This window comes from Crocodylus siamensis, chromosome 3, assembly GCF_052110815.1.
Source record: "Crocodylus siamensis isolate JL-2025a chromosome 3, ASM5211081v1, whole genome shotgun sequence".
Lineage (NCBI taxonomy): Eukaryota > Metazoa > Chordata > Crocodylia > Crocodylidae > Crocodylus > Crocodylus siamensis.
The window spans coordinates 221377723-221393621 of NC_143397.1; the positions used below are offsets into that span (position 1 = coordinate 221377723).

At 47.5% G+C, this 15899-nt stretch overlaps 1 protein-coding gene and 1 long non-coding RNA gene across 6 annotated transcripts in view; both read left to right on the plus strand.

Annotated features, from left to right (window-relative positions):
- Window positions 1–5469, plus strand: part of LOC149869498 (uncharacterized) — a 103782-nt gene extending 98313 nt beyond the window's left edge. For both annotated transcript variants that reach the window (XR_016441483.1, XR_016441484.1), the window contains one exon: window positions 1454–5469. This is a non-coding gene — a long non-coding RNA (uncharacterized LOC149869498). The remainder of the gene's footprint in view (window positions 1–1453) is intronic.
- A 2993-nt stretch (window positions 5470–8462) lies between these two features.
- Window positions 8463–15899, plus strand: part of VPS13B (vacuolar protein sorting 13 homolog B) — an 883845-nt gene continuing 876408 nt past the window's right edge. For 3 of the 4 annotated variants that reach the window (XM_090040419.1, XM_090040417.1, XM_090040418.1), the window contains exon 1: window positions 8530–8935. In XM_090040419.1, the coding sequence (XP_089896545.1) occupies window positions 8630–8935 (306 nt within the window). In that variant the 5' untranslated portion in view covers window positions 8530–8629. Of the gene's footprint in view, window positions 8936–15899 lie in introns of all 4 variants that reach the window. The other variant, XM_090040420.1, reaches the window with a different exon arrangement.

Genomic DNA, 15899 nt, shown 5'->3' on the forward strand with positions numbered 1-15899 from the left:
ATGGCGCTCGCCAGCTCCTTGAGTACCCTGGGGTGCAGATTGTCAGGGCCAGCTGACTTGAAGGTATCCAGCTTCTCAAGGTGTTCCTTCATGAGGTCAGCATTGATGGAGGGTAGGGGATCCCCCTCACCCAGATTTCCCTGTCCCATAGCAGGCATGGGCATCCCATGTGACTGATGAAAGACTGACGCAAAGTACCTATTTAATAGGTTGGCTTTTTCCTGGGCGTCAGTTGCCAGTTGCCCCATCTGGTTTAGCAGGGGTCCAACGTTGCCCTTGCTTTTCCTCCGGCTCCCCACATATCTGAAAAAGGACTTTTTGTTGTCCTTGATACCTGAAGCTAGTTGGAGTTCAGTTGCAGCCTTGGCTTTCCTGGTTTGTTCCCTGCAGGACCCGACCAGTGCAGAGTAATCCTCCTTGGAGGTGAATCCCATCCTCCTTCCTTTGTAGGCTTTCCTTTTAAGCCACAGGAGGTCAACTAGGTCTCTGGAGAGCCAGGGGGGCTGCTGTGCCTTCTTGCTGCCTTTCCTCCATCTTGGAATAGATTTAGCTTGTGCATTGAGGATCGCTTCCTTGAGGAGCAACCACTCTTCTTGAACTCCCATCACCCTGGGATCATGGTCCCTGAGGGCCTGACCGACTAGCCTCTTGAGCTTGTCAAAGTCGGCTTTTCTGAAGTCAAGGACTTCTGTGTTGCTGACTGACTTGCCAGCTTTACGGCGGATGGTGAAGGTGATCAGCTCGTGGTCGCTGTCACCCAGCTTCCCATCGATCACTAGGTCACCGATTAGGTCGTCCCCTGTAGCCAGTATAGAGATAATTCCTGTGCATTATCCCTGTCCTCTATTTGTAAGACTCAGATCATCTTGCCAAATAGTTTTTTCTAGATTGTCTGGATTAAATAATCACTTCTCCAGAATCTAACTTCTCTACTGGAAAGAAGAGAAAAAATGAAAGAATGAAATTTTCCCTCCTCTGAAATCCTGTTCTGAGTTGATTTATTCTTTCTCTTCCCATCTGCTCCATTTTTGTTTTTTTATCTTATCAGAAAGAAACCTAAAGGAAGATGAAGGTCCAGAAATAGGAACTGAGCAGTACTGTAGGTGGCAGGTGTCTGTCTAAAAGTAAATGATAGATGGCTTGTGGAGGGGATGTAAGTAATTAGCAGTGATGATATCAGGTAAACATTCTCATCCATCAGTCCAAAGGTGAAGAACTACAAGGCTTTATCCTCAGTAATACCTGGAAATAGTTTTGCTAAGTTTTGGTGCTAGTCATCAAATCCCCACTTTCCCACCCTCAGGTCTTCACTTCTCCAGATCTTTCATCTTTTCCATATAAATCCTAGATCACTAATAGCTTTTGTTGCTCTCCACTTGACTCTTGCTAATTTTTTAACATCTTTCTCAAATTGTGGGACTGCAAACTGAATATTGTACTTTTAATACTTTAGGTGAGACCTCATCAAAGCTGAATAGAGTGGAAGGATCACCAGTCTTAATTTGCAAGTGACACTCCTGTTAATACAGTCCAGTATGCAGTTGGCACTTTTTGCAGCAAGACACCCTGCTGGCTAATATTCAGGTTATGTTCCACTGTAATCCTCAGGTCATTTTCTGAACTACTGCAGCCTAGCTAGTCATTCCCCAGTCTGTATTTGTACATGCAATTATTCACCCAACTGCAGGACTTTGCACTTGTCCTTACTGAACTTTGACTGATTTTTTGGAACACTTCTCCAGTTTATTGATGTCATTCAGAATCCTAGCCTTACCCTCCAGAGTATCATCCATAGCAATAAAAATGCATTTGCTGACTGTGCCTGTAATTATTAATGCCAATGCCAAAATTTCTGTTGATTTTAGTGGGACAGGATTAAGCCCCTGGGCCAGATTCTATTCCACCAAGAAGGCACCTAAATGGATTTAGGAACCTAACTGTGATTCTGTTCCACCATTTTAAAAAGCTTGAAAATCTGAAAATGCACCTGCTTTTATAATAAACCTCCTACCCTTAAAACTGAGTCAGAAAACAGGAAGGGGAGGAGGAAGGGGACATATTCACCCACACATCAGGAACTACAGCAGGGTGCAATAGCATCACAGTTAAGCACTTAAGTCCAGTTTATATGCCTAACAAATGGAAACGAATTTGGCCCTTGATGTCTACAATCATTATGGATCACCTCTGTTCAGTCAAAATGTCTGGATTTTCAACAGGTCTTTGTCTAACTTCAGTAAATCAGAAGCATATACAATACTGGGCTATAGCTCCATTTTGGGACATTAGCAAACACATAAAGCTGTCAAGTTTCACTCCAATGGTTATCGAGCCACTATAGCCCCTTAATGGAATTACATAGCTTCATAATATACCTGTTTATTTTCCTTATAGGAATGGCACACATGGGACAGCAATGGAGGGGAGCTGGAAAGAAAGATCAGCCAAGTTGAGTGATACCTGGATTCCAAATGTCATAGCACATAGCTGAAGTGTAGGGAGTTTAATTTCACATACATTTTTGCCAACCGTGAAATGAAATTTAAGAGCACAGTCAGTCTGATAGAGGCTTCATGTCGCTGCAACTGATAGAAATAGGGCAATGATTAGCAGCCTCTCATTGACTTTTTTGGTACAAATGTCTAGTGTTATTGGTAAAATAGATTAGACTGATAAAACGGACTGGATTTTAGAATGATAAGCAAGGATGTTGGATTGAGAGACAATTGACTGTATTTACTTGAATATAAGATGACAACCCCAATAAATAGATTCCAGATATGGAAAATGTATAATTTTGTTATAATTTTTCAAACACAGAATCTAAGTAATCTGCAAAGGGGAAAAGAGGGCAAGGCAGGAGGCTGCTATGGGCTGGGCTCAGGGCCAGAGTCAGAGACAAGCTCCCCCTCCACTTCATATGCAATTATAAGATGAGCCACTTTTTTCCCATGCTGATTGAGAGGGGAGGGAAAGGGAACCCCATCTTATATTTGAATGAATATGGTAGTAATGCCATTAACCTTTTAAATCAGGGGTGGGCAAAATGCAGCCTGGGGACTGGATGCAGACCACCAGGCCATTCTATCTGGCCTGTGAGGCCTTTAAAAAATTTAGAAAATTAATATTTATCTGCCCTGGGCTGCCTGTCATGCACCCCATGATGGCTTGCCAAAACTCAGTAAGTGGCCCTCTGCCCAAAATAATTGCCCACCCCAGTTTTAAATGCCTGTCCTTCAGCCAGTGTGGTCCAGGGACTATAAAATGCTGCATGAGACAGTGTGCCTAATTTGGCAATCCAGATTTAGCATATGGGAGAGGAATCAGATTCATTTTAGAATAAGTCAGTTAGCTCTTAAATAGGATAAACAGAGAGAGAGGAGGGAAACAGAATTAGTATTTCCAAAACGATTTTGGGAATTTTAGCATGATGGATTGCAAAGTATTAGGACTTGATTTACTGTTAAATCAGTGCAGGAGGTGCAAGGGGGCTGGAGATTAATTACCATCAAAATTTAGCAAAGTTATTTCCGGATAGTACTGAGCACGGGCGACTGGTGCTGCCTGATCCTGGGGGGGCACCAGATCACTGACCGGGGAGGGCCAATCACTGACTGGGGGGGTGCCCCCCTGCGGCTGATCACTGAACCCGAAGTCACCAGTGGTGAAATTGGAAGTGCACTTCTGCCAGTACTTCCGGTTTTGTGGCTGGCATTTCTAGGGGGTGCATGGCCAATCTCAGGGGGTGCACGTGCACCTGCATGCACCCCCTAAGTGTCACCAATGTTACTGAAGATATAGTCTTGCAGTTCTTCATTTTTGGACTGATGGATGAGAATGTTCACTTTAATATCAGCATAGCTAACTATTTCCCTGTTAATCAACACCTAAGCATTTTTAGAAGTTTTTCCTGTGCACTGTGGCCAGATACAGAAGTGACATGACATTTCATTTGTTTGAATACTATATAAAGAACTGGTACCAGTTACTGGTCAAGAGGTTAAATGAAAAAACGGGCTATGTAGGTCTAGATCAGAACCATTTAAAAAAAATAAAATGTCAACAAAAACTAAACAGACACAAGGTGGTGAAACAGCATTGTGATAGGCTCATGACCACTGTACCAGTTGATGGGTGTGCCCTGCCTCTTGAGCCACATTGCACTTAGGTCTATTTACCCACCACAACTTGCTGGTTACACTGGTATTTTACCTCTGGAGGTGGTGATCAGTGGTTCCTGTAGGCAGGGGTGGGCAGTTATTTTGGGCAGAGGACCACTTATCCAGTTTTGGCAGGCTGTTGAGGGCTGCATGGGTAGCCCCGCCCCTTGACAGAGCCCCTGCCAGCTGGGACCCTGCGCTCCCGCCACCCTGCTCTGGGCCCCACTGGTGCGGGCCCCACTGGTGCGGGCCCCATGCTCCTGTTGGCTCCTCGCTCACTCACTCCCAGTGCTCCCCAGCCCTGCAGTCCAGGCAGGGTGCAGCGCAAAGCCCTGACCCCCTCCTCACCGGCAGGGAAGAAGCTGGTGCTGAGGGTGGGGAAAAGTGCCCCCTCGCCTGACCCATGGCTGGTACTCTCTGCTGCAGCCACTCACAGCCCATGTGGGGCTATCCAGAGCAGGCACAGGCAGCCCCATGCGGGATGCGAGCGGCTGCAGCATGGGGTGGTGGCCATGGGGCAGGCGAGGGGCCATTTATCTCCCCCTGTGCTCAGCTTTTCCCCAGGCTCCTTCCCTGCCTGGGGTCCCCCCCACCCCCTACCTGAGGTTCCGGTGTGGGGCAGCCACGTGGTTCCAGACCAGAAGCCCCTGCTGGGGCTTTCTGCTGGGTGGGCGGGACCAGGTGGGCCCTGCTGTAGTGGGAGCCCACTGGGCTTCCCCTGGGTCTTACTGCCCTTGGTTCCTGTCATTTCTAAATTTTTTATGAGCCCCACGGGCTGGATAGAATGGCCTCGCAGGCCAGATCTGGCCCGCAAGCCGTGTTTTGTCCACCCGTGCTGTAGCGCCCAGAGTAACTCTTATGGCAAGTCTTCTGTGGGGCTCTTCCCCCTTTGGTCATCTTCAAATTTGAAGGACAAACAACAACAGTGCAATGGGTCCCCAATCCCAACTAGGGTGCTTGGATGATACAGTGATAACATCTGAACCTAATTCATCCATATTACATAATTCTTAATTATATATCTCTTCCAGTGAATCCTTTGTCTTTACATGGCCTGATTACCAGGGGTGGGCAAAATGGTGGATCCAGCTGGCAGCCGGACTCCATTTCCCAGCAGCCCCTGCCTACATCACTCTAGCTGTTTTCCATGAAGACCCCAGGAATGGTGGGGTCACGACAGCATGGGGCCACAGCCTCCATGGATACTGGCCCAAGTAGTGCTGGCAGGGCACGTGGCTGGATAGGGAGTTGTTCCAGGGCTGGGATTTTGTGGTGGTGACAGTAATGGCTGGAACCTGGGCAAAGCCGCGCTCTGCTACCTGCATGCCCCTGCCCAAGGTATACAGGCAGTGGATTGCAGCTTTGCCTTGGCTCCAGCCCATGCTGTCACCACTGTACAATCCCAGCCCTGGCCCCAGCCCTGGCCCTGAAGTAGTTCCCCACTCCCCTGGAGCAGTTCCCCTGCCAGCACTGTGCGGGCCAGTCTCCATGGAGACCCTGGCTCCAGGCTTTCATGGCCCTGCTGGTCCTGGGGTGTCCATGGAGATTGGTTGGATTGATTGGTTTCCCAGCAGACAGGGACTGCTGGGAAATGGAGCCTGTCATGGGCTTGATCTGGCTTTAGGACCAGACTTTGTCTGTCTCTGGATTAGACTAACATCTTCCAAACAGGGAGCATGTATTGTTTGTGAAGCTACAGGTACACATAAGGCCACTGTAGAAACAAGAAGTATTTCTTTCAAGTGACATTGTCTCAGGCAATCAGATTAAAAGAGGGCCATTCAGTACTAATTTAAGTTAAGCTTTTCTCAGTTATGGAGTCCCTATAGTCTTATCAGTTTGTTATATCTGAGTTGCATAAATGCTGTATGGTTATCTCACAACAGTCATGTAATGTGCACATTCTCATACATTATTTTAGAGTAAAATGAAACCTTAAGGCAATGTCTTTCATTGAAGTTTCTGCCAAAGTTTTTTTGATTCCATCTGCAGGATCAGTTAGACATAGGACTTAAATGAGAAAACAAATTAGCTCTATACATAACATAGGTCATTAGACTTTTAGCAGTCTCCAAACAAAAAATAACTGCTTTTTTTCACCCATCCATTCAATAAAAATCAAATGAGGATAGAATGAGGACATTATGCAGTTACCTTTTAATAACATACATGATTTTTAAAACCAAAAAATTCTCATTTGTTGATTTAACTTATAAAAAAAAATTAACACTTGTGAATAATGCTTATTTACTATATCATACTTTTCCCCTTTTAATGCCTCAAAAGTGGAACCAAGCAGAGGGAGAAAGTTATTTTAGAAGTTGCCATTTTCACTACTTATTTTTTTGTATAGTGCAGTCAGGCAAAACTGATGTGAAATGTATGGTATATATCATAAATTTATTCATGCCTATGGCCTGCAATAAATTATGTTTCTTTACAAACATATGTTGATACCATTTGTCATAATCGTGTTTCATGCACTAGAAACAGAAATAGTATCTTTTTGTTTGATTCTGTTGGGCCTTTTGTGTATTCATCCCATTAACTGCAAAAATGAAAGATGTCTCATATACCCAAAGGATATATAAAATATGAAAAGTGTGAAAATGTGCCAAATACCTTTATATTTCCTAAAACCTTGCTACTGAAGGGATTCTGTTGTTTCTACTTTACCTAAAACTTTGCCAATTCCTATGTGTATTTCACCCCTGAAAACTAGATGTGCCTACATAGCTTCCAAAATTTTCTCAGAAATTATATTCTTAAAAGAATAAAATTACATTCTTTTTAAACTCCAGCACTGTTCTCTGTAGGTTCTTTTACTGCATCTGTCATTTGTTGTGGTATCTGAATGAAATCTCATGCCCATAACCGTTCTGAAAATACATACTATATATATATGTGTGTGTGTGTGTGTGTGTGTGTATGTATGTATATATACACATACACACACACACACACATTAGGCCTGTGTGAAGAGGCTGGTATTTGCTTCAGATTTGGACGATTTGCGGGGACAGTGAATCACTGTCCTGAATCAATTCAGCCAAATCTGATTCAGAACAGGGTAGGGAGGGGAGCAGGAAGGAGAGGCGGTCACCGCTTGACACTGCTGCGGTCATGGGCCTCCGTCCAAAGTGGTGAGGAGATGGGGGCGCTGGGGGACAGCCCTGGCCCTGGCCCAAAGCAGGATGGCGGGGAGAGGGGGAATGGCCAGCCCCAGCCCTAGCACCAGCCCGAGGCAGGGGGGAAGGGATGTAGGTTCTGTCCCTGCCCACCCCTCCTGTCATTTTTGATGGGCAATTGGCTAGTACATACATATATAAATATACACACACACATTCTAATACTATAAAAGCCTAAGTCTGTCTGTCTGTCCATAATGCTTTGTTCACAATCTGATTGGCTGACGGAAACAGGATGAGGCTGACAGTTCAGCCAGATACAAAAAGGGATTGGACAAATACTCGGTGGAAAGGGACATCAGAAGCTATTGAGCCTGGGAGTTAAGGGTACGGCTTCTGAATCAGACCTGAAATGTTAGAGGGTGCAAGTGAGAGAGGAACAGTGGAAAAAAACCCAGGCCAGGCCCAGTTCACGCTCCCTTTCAGCACTGACTGCGGCACAGCAGACTGGGCTACACAGGCCTCCCTCACAGCCTGAAGCAAGAAAGGCTTGAGGCTGAGTCCAGGGCCTCGCTCCGCTCAGCTGGTTGACCCCAAAGGCTGGGCTTGCTGCGCAGATGCTGCCGTTCCACCGGGGTTGCCAACTCTTGTGAATCTATTCCGGGAGGCTTCATGACGTCACGTCTAACGCCACGAATGACTTTACATCAGGAAGGCAAATGCACATGAATATGACATTTAAAAAACCCACTGGACAACGGTACAAATCAGGTTCAACACTGAATATTTATTTCAATGAATGCCCTATCGCTGATCTCCCGGGTGACTCTCAGCAGTCTCCTGGAGATTTCGCTGTACTTCCTGGAGACGCCGGGGCAACCCTCAGTCCCGCGCAGCCCCCAGTCAGCGGGGAAACCTCCTGCTCGGCCCCTCGCAAGCTGCTTTAGTTTCATCCCCAAACATGGGAAGGGATCAGGCCAGGAGCTGAGACAACCAAGGAACCGGCGCCGGCCCACGCAGAAGCGGAGCGCAGAGGCGGAGACGGTGCGGACCGAACCGCGCAGGAACTCCCCCGCAACCCTGTAGCCCGCGCCCCGCCCCCAGCAAGGGCCTCCGCCGGTCCCGCCCCCGCCCTCGGCCAGTGCTTCCGCTTCGCGGTGTCACCGCCCAACCCTTCCGGCCGGGCAGCGGCTGCGAGCGGGCGCGAGGGGGACCCGTTACGGGGAGGCACCAGCCGCAGAACCCGGAACCGCCTCCCCGGCTGAGCTGCCGCCGCGCGGCTCCAGCCGCTGCCACCGGCCACGGTGAGGGGCGGACCTGTGGGGCGGGCGACGGCGGCATATGACGGGCCGGGTCGGTCCCCTGCCAACTGCCTGGTTGGGAACAGCCGGGCCCCAAGCCGCCGCTTGTGGTTCCCTCCGGCCTGTGCCGCGAGGGCCGGCGCTGACCAGCTCTCGCTTTCCTCCCCCAGCGCTTGGCCACGGCCGCGGCTCCGCCAGGATGCTGGAGTCCTACGTGACCCCCATCTTAATGAGTTACGTGAATCGCTACATTAAGAACCTGAAGCCCTCGGACCTGCAGCTGTCGCTATGGGGAGGAGACGTGGTCCTGAGCAAGCTGGAGCTGAAGCTGGACGTCCTGGAGCAGGTACGTGGTGCCCTCGTTGCCCTGCGCGGCTTGTTGCAGTGGCAGCGTTTGTGTTGCTGACGGCTGGGCACCTGCGCTGCCTTCTGTGTTTTGGCACCTTGTTTTTTTTTCCCATCTGAGCCTCTCTGAGGTTTTGGTTTCCTCTGGGCAATGTCTGTCTGCATGGTAAGTTCTGCATCTGCCCGTGTTCGGTGAACAGAGGATCCTTTCTCAGCCCAACCGTATGCAAGAAGCAAGACATCTTTCATCACACACCCATTGCTTTCACCTCAGGGTACAGGCAAGTGCCCGAGCTGCTTCCCCAGTTGGTATTTTTATTTTTGTTTCTATTCCCAAGTGTCATTGTTGTCTTGGTGATGTTAGTCCACACCCATCAGTTAGCTGGTCCATTGCTAATTTATCCTAAATACTCCTGCTGGTATCTGTTTAGGCCAAAACACCAGTCTTCTCTCAGGTGAGGTGGGGTCTCTTAGCTCAGTGGTCTTCTACCTTAGGAGATCAACTTTGGCATTTAAAAGCAACCCAAGATCTACTGTGCACTGCTGCTGCCCCACCTCCCCTTCCTACCTCTCCCCTGCCCAGCAGGTAAGTCTGTGGGGAGGGAGAGGAGGGGGGGCAGATGGAGGCAGAGGGAAAAAAATTATCTGCAGGTGCACCTACCCAGCAGGTGAGTTCCACCTAGCAGGGGCCCCACCCAGCTTTCTCTTGCTCCCGCCTCTGCAGCACTGTCCCTCACTGCAGGGGCCTTGATCTGGCCCCTGCCCCTTCTGTCCCCCACGGAGTGACCTGCTGGGCTGGGGCACACCTGTGCATGCACATAGGCACTCAAGACTCCCACCCCAGCCTTGGATTGACTCCAAGAGGCTCAGAGATCTACCAGTGGATCGAGAGCTGCTGGTTGGTGACCATTGCCTTAGCTTAATCCTGAGCAGCACACGGGTGGCTGCTGTTGAACAACCAGTTGTGCACTTCAACCACCCCAGGCTCTCTCTTTGGGGATAAACCTCAGCGCTGACTGACTTAAATTTAATTGCTAGAAATAGCGATCTCCTAAAATGCCTCTCATTCATATTGCAAGGCATTAATTTCTAATATGATAAATTGAGTTAAGAAAGCTTCCCAGGAAATTTATCCTTCAAAGGGCATGGGGTTTTGTAATCAGAACCTTTGTTTCTTCTGCTTCTGAACTTCTTCAGGAATATAAAATGGGTGGAGTATATTGATTTCTACTCTTACCCAGGTTTTCTGGTTGGCTTGATTCTTCCTCCAAGCAGCTGATATTTAGGATAGTCTATGTGCTCTGGAGTTTTTGGTCATGGGAGTTTTGTAGTTTTCTAAGACCTGTTTGCAGTTCATCTTATGTTAGCACATTTCAGTTTGATCAGTTTTCTGGTTGTCTCTGTTTCCTGAAAAAACTTTTTTACATGGTAGTTAAGGTGCTGTATGCCTGGTCAATCCATGTTGCCAGCCCAGACTAGGTATTTGGGATTTGGGTTTCAAAATTTGCCTCGACACTTTATGGCTAATAATTTAACCAAATATTTGTTTCCAGCTAATGGCATTGCAGATGATCTTTTTCAAGAATCTCAGCTCGCACTTCAATGCCAGGTTCATTGGAAGGAAGTTTGCACCACCCATGATTTCTAGTTAGGTTAAAGGAGAGAGCAAAACCTCTTGTTATTTTCTAGAGCTCAAAGGTCATACAGTACATGTATATTAAGAAAAATAAATGTAAGGCTGCCTTAAATAGTGCCATCTGGTGACATCTTCTGTGACATTACTACTTAGGCCAGGGTTGCATCTGGCCCTTGAGTTAACGTGTGGTTCCCGGGCTCTTGGTCTGGGTGCTGTTTTCCCTCCACTGCTTCAGCTGCTGCTGCAGCTAGAGTTCCAAGGTTCCCTCTCCCTCCAGCTTCTTGCCTCCACCCCTGAGGACAGGGCAGGGTCACATCCTCTGCAGGGCTGAGGGAACCCACAGCCAGACAGCTCCAGGAAATGCACAGCCCCTGTGTGGCATGTCAGCATGGTGCCAGCACCGTGTAGCAGGGTGGGGACAGGGCACAAGCTTCCTGGACAAGGCAGGAGGTAGGTGTGTGGTGAGACATGGAGGGGTTCTTGTGTGGTGCAGCATGTGGCCAGGGAGTCTGTCGTCCCTGGTCACTTGGAAGTTATGTAGTCCTGACTTAGGCCATGTAGATGAGGTAGCCAAGCTTTCCAAAATGAAGGGATGAGAATGAAATTATTTGAATCCAGGGAAAACAGGATAATCTGTTGTTAGTGCAGCTTAAGAGATTTGCATTCAGTTAGTAGCTTTGCCATAAACTTGCTTTTTTCAATGAAGCAAGTTTTGTAGGCTCTCATTCTGCATATAATATCTCACTAAGTTCAGTGCAGCTGTTTATGCATGTAGAGCTACCCCCATGTATAAGTGCTTGCAGTATTTGGGGCCCTAATATCTTCCTGTCAGTTTTCCATTAGTAAAATAGAATCATCATAGTAAGCAGGAAGATAAAATAGTAGCCATGTTGTTACCTCTATCAATGTTTGTAAATCAGCTGAGAATCTTCTAACACTTCAGTTCTTATAGAAACAAATGTTGCCTCTGGTATGTGTCAGAGGCAACCAATCATAGAAAATTAGTGTTGGAAGGGATCTCAGGAGATCACCTAGTCCAACTCCCTGCTCCAGGCAGGGCCATCGCCAATTAGATCATTCCAGCCAGGGCTGTGTTTAGCTGGGTCTTAAAAACCTCCAAGAATGGAGATTCCACAGCTTTTCTGGGTAGCCTGTTCCAGTGCTTTACTACTGTCCTTGAGAGAGTTTTTCCTAATATCCAGCCTAAACTTCCCTTGTTGCAATTTGAGACCATTACTTCTCCTTGATTTGTCATAGGCTGGAAGGAGGAACTTGCATGTTACTGATGCTGTTCCTTACCAGGTAGGGCTGATAACACAGCTACTTGCAGTATGGGGCAGGAGCAGATATGGAGCTCCCCACGTGCCTGAATCAGCTGGGAGTCAGCTGTGGGGAGGCCAGGGACAGCAGAGCAGTGGCATACAGGGTTGTCTTTCCAGTGCCAGTGTGGCAAATGGTTGAGTGGGGGAGAGGCAGGGAGGGGAAACAAGCATGTGGAACAGACACCGGAAGGAGAAACCTGTGTATCACTGCTGCTGTCCCCAGCTGATCTGGGCTTTCTGGACAGCCTCTCCTCACAGCTCCCTGGTAGAGCAGTCTGATACTAAGACAAGGCTGTTGCCCCATGTGGGGGGGTGGAACCTTGCTTAAAATCGAATGAATATGACAATTATATTGTTTACAAATTAAATTTAGCAACAGGACAGGTTGTATAAAAAATCTGTGTGGATTTTCCCCCCTTTTTCTGGTAACCCTTGTAGCTTTGTAGCTAAGGTTGAGTTCCAGTTTGTATTTAAATCAAAAGTGTAGCACTTATTCTTTGAGCACAGTGTGAATTTTTCTGAGAATTTTTAAGAAATCTTTAATTAAGTGGAGGTAAGATTAAATTGGATGCAGTCATTTAAGAAATTTTGGATACCAGTGTTTTCCTTATCCTGAATGATTGTAATAATGGACTTTTAAAAGACCCTCTCAAACTTTCTATCTTTTAAAAACTGTTTGAGGCTGCAAGTATAGAAATTATGTTCAAATTAACATACTTCATATTTAAATATTCTAATACAGATTATAGCAAGAATAATTTCAACAATTCTGGCATCTCTTAAACAGGTCAGTCCATTGTAGTGTTGGAGGTAATTCAACCACTCATAACTTTGTTTTACAGCTAACTTACATGTTATATTTTTGTTGCTTGTAATGAATCAGGAATGAGGGAGACAGGACACACACCAAATTCTTTTGGGCAGTATTTATATTTTGCAATAGTATTTTAGAGCCTTAATCATTGACTATGACCCCATTTTGTTAGTCCCTGTACAAACTCAAGTGAGGAGGAGCAGAGCCTTTGATAAAACAATTGGTGTAATTGTCACTGCTTGTTAAAGATTCTATGGCTGCAGTGCTTCCAAGGCTTCCTGTTGTGCTGTTACTCTGTTTTCATTGTCACAAGGCAGCACTGCCCTGAGAGTGTTTTCAGAAATGCAGGAAGACGTATTAAAGAGACAAAGATGCTGGGAATCTGTGGTGGTTTCCTCTCAGGTTTTGTGTTAGGCTAGGCCAGGGGTTGGTAACCCCTGGCACGTGTGCTGAGCATGGCATGTGAAGCCATTTTCCTCGGCACGTATTGGGGGCAGAGAGGCAGCAGCTGTCTGCAGCCTCCTGGCTGCAGCTGGCCCAGCTCTGGGATGTTGCTGCCAGCCAGGAGCCTGGGCTGCTCCCAGCAGGCAACTGGGAGGCTGCAAGCCCTGCTGGGAGTAGCCTGGGCTCTCTGGCCATCAGCAGCTACCCAGAGCCAGGCCAGCTGCAGCCAGGAGGCTACAAACAACTGCTGCCTCCTCGGCCCTGGCCCCAACAGGTACAGTGGTAGCACCTGCTGCCTTCGCAGAGCCCGGGGCCGGGAGACACTTGGGGCTGGGGCAGGAGAGCAGCAGCTAGTTGTAGCCTCCTGGCTGCAGCCGGCCTCAGCTTTGGGTAGCTGCTGATAGTCATGGAGCCTGGGCTGCTCCCACCAGCTGGCTGGGAGGATAGAAGCTCTGCTACAAGCAGCCCGGGCTCTGTGGCTATCAGCAGCTACCCAGAACCTGGGCCAGCTGCAAATATCTGCTACCTCTCCGCCCTGGACCTGGCCCCAGGCTCTGGGGAGGCAGCACATACCAGCCTTGCTCCCCACTGTGCTGCCCTCGCCGCCGCTTCTGCGGAACAGTGTTGGAACTCGGCTGGTAGGGCATGGCATGGGGTGCAGAAAGCTGCCTGCCGCTCCAAGCTCCCTGCTGCCCTGGCCACACTTCCCCTACAGGAAGGGACAGCAGCAAGGGGCACAACCCTGTGTGCTGCCCATGCTGCTCCCTGCACACAGGGGGAGTGTGACCCAGGCAGCGTGGAGCTTGTAGCAGTAGGCAGCTTCCCTGTATGGCCCTCTGTGCACTGCTGCTCCAGGTCGCACTTGCTTCGCTCCCAGCCCTGCTGCCTTCCCCTGGAGCGTAGCATGTGCAACCCTGAGCGGCAGCGCACAGAGGGGCTGCATAGGGAAGCTGCCTGCTGCTGCAAGCTCTGCACTGCCTGGGTCACACTTCTCCTGTGTGCATGGGAGCAGCGTGGGCAGCTTGTTCCCCTTGCTGCTGCCCCTGCCTGGAGGGGAAGTGTGGCTAGGGCAGCAGGGAGCTCAGAGCAGGCAGCGTTCTACGCTCCCTGCTGTGCCCTGTCGTTCCGGTTCCAACGCTGCTCTAGAGAAGCAGCGGTGAGGCAGCACAGTGGGGAGCATCACTGGTATTTGCTGCCTCTCTGGAACCCGGGGTCGGGGCTGGGAGGCAGCAGATGTTTGCAGCTGGGGCTTTGCGTGGGAGGCAAGGGGCACAAGCAGGGCATCCTGCCATGTACCCCCTGCCCTCATTTTATTTTTCTGGCATGCCCGCACTCCAAGGTAGGTATTGTGGGGTTTTTGGCACTCTGGCCAAAAAACGTGGCCTACCCCTGGGCTAGGCTGTATTTTAGCAGAATAAACCAAGAGGTCACTTGGAAAGTAAGGGCTAGATTCACCTATATGTTTTGACAGCTTTATGATACTTTGCAAAGCAGCTCTAAACCCAATTTAGGTAACTAGCATGCTGTGGCAAGTCTGCTTCTAAAGTAAAAAGACAATCTAGAGTTTTTACTCTTTATCTTTAAATTGTTAGCGGTATTGAAAAAGCATTCTTATTGCGTTTGTAGCTTAGTGTTGCGCTATCATCTGACTGAATAGGTTGTCACCTACAAAAGCTTATGCCTCTGAACTGGTTAGTCTCTAAGGGCATTTATACACATACCTTTTTGTCCCGCAATTTGCCAGAAATCCAGTGGGTCAGAGCAGACTCAATTAATCAAGTCTGTTCTGCACGCGAGCTGATGCGCACCACACTGCACCGTATGCATTTGTATAAGTGACGGAAAATGGTGGCAGTGTACTTTTGAACTAAAGCACCTTCAATGCATTTTATTTCAAAAGCAAGCTGCTGCCATTTTCTCAGCGTTGACATGCATTTTGCTGCTTATACAACTGCATGTGTTGCAGTGCTGGGCACAACTATGTGTACAAATGCTCTAAGCTACCACCACCCTTGGGAACTACATTTTTGTTGAAAACAAGAAATTTCCATTTCAAAGTGGCATTAAAATAATTAATATTGAATACTTAGTGGAATGTTAAGACAGAAATAGTACAGGAGTATTGTTATTATTCAGAAGGCAAGTTAGAAACCAAGGCAATTCAGCATTCAGTTTGTTTTCATGTTTAAGTATGGAAATGAACAGTTAAGGCATTCATCTTAACTCTGTCTTGTGGAGAAACCACTAGGTAGAAAACTATGAAAAATTCTGATGTCTTTAAAAATTAGCTTAGTATAATCTAGAATTGCAAAAATAAGATGATCAGCATAATTGTACAAATATTGCATGACATCACTGTGTTATATAATTTGCAGAACAGAGTTGTATGGGAGGCAGAAGAGTTTGATTTTTAACATGGAATAGTGCTTATCTTCCCTGTGTCACACATTTTAAAGAATCAGATTTGAGGTCTAGGAAGACCATCTGATCTAATGTCCTGAGTAATAAAGGCCAAAGAATCTAACTCAGTCACTTCTGCATAAAGTCCATGACTTCTATAGCTTAATTTTGACTTCAGCTCCACTTCTTCATTAAAAAAAATGCTTGCTTTTATTCAAAGGGCTTTCTGCGTCTTGAAGGAAGCTTTAGATAAAAATGGGAATTTGTGTTAAATCATATGGTAAATAATGGAAAAAAGCTATTTTAGAATGTCTTTTAAAGTAAACCCAGAATTCCCACATGTAAGGGC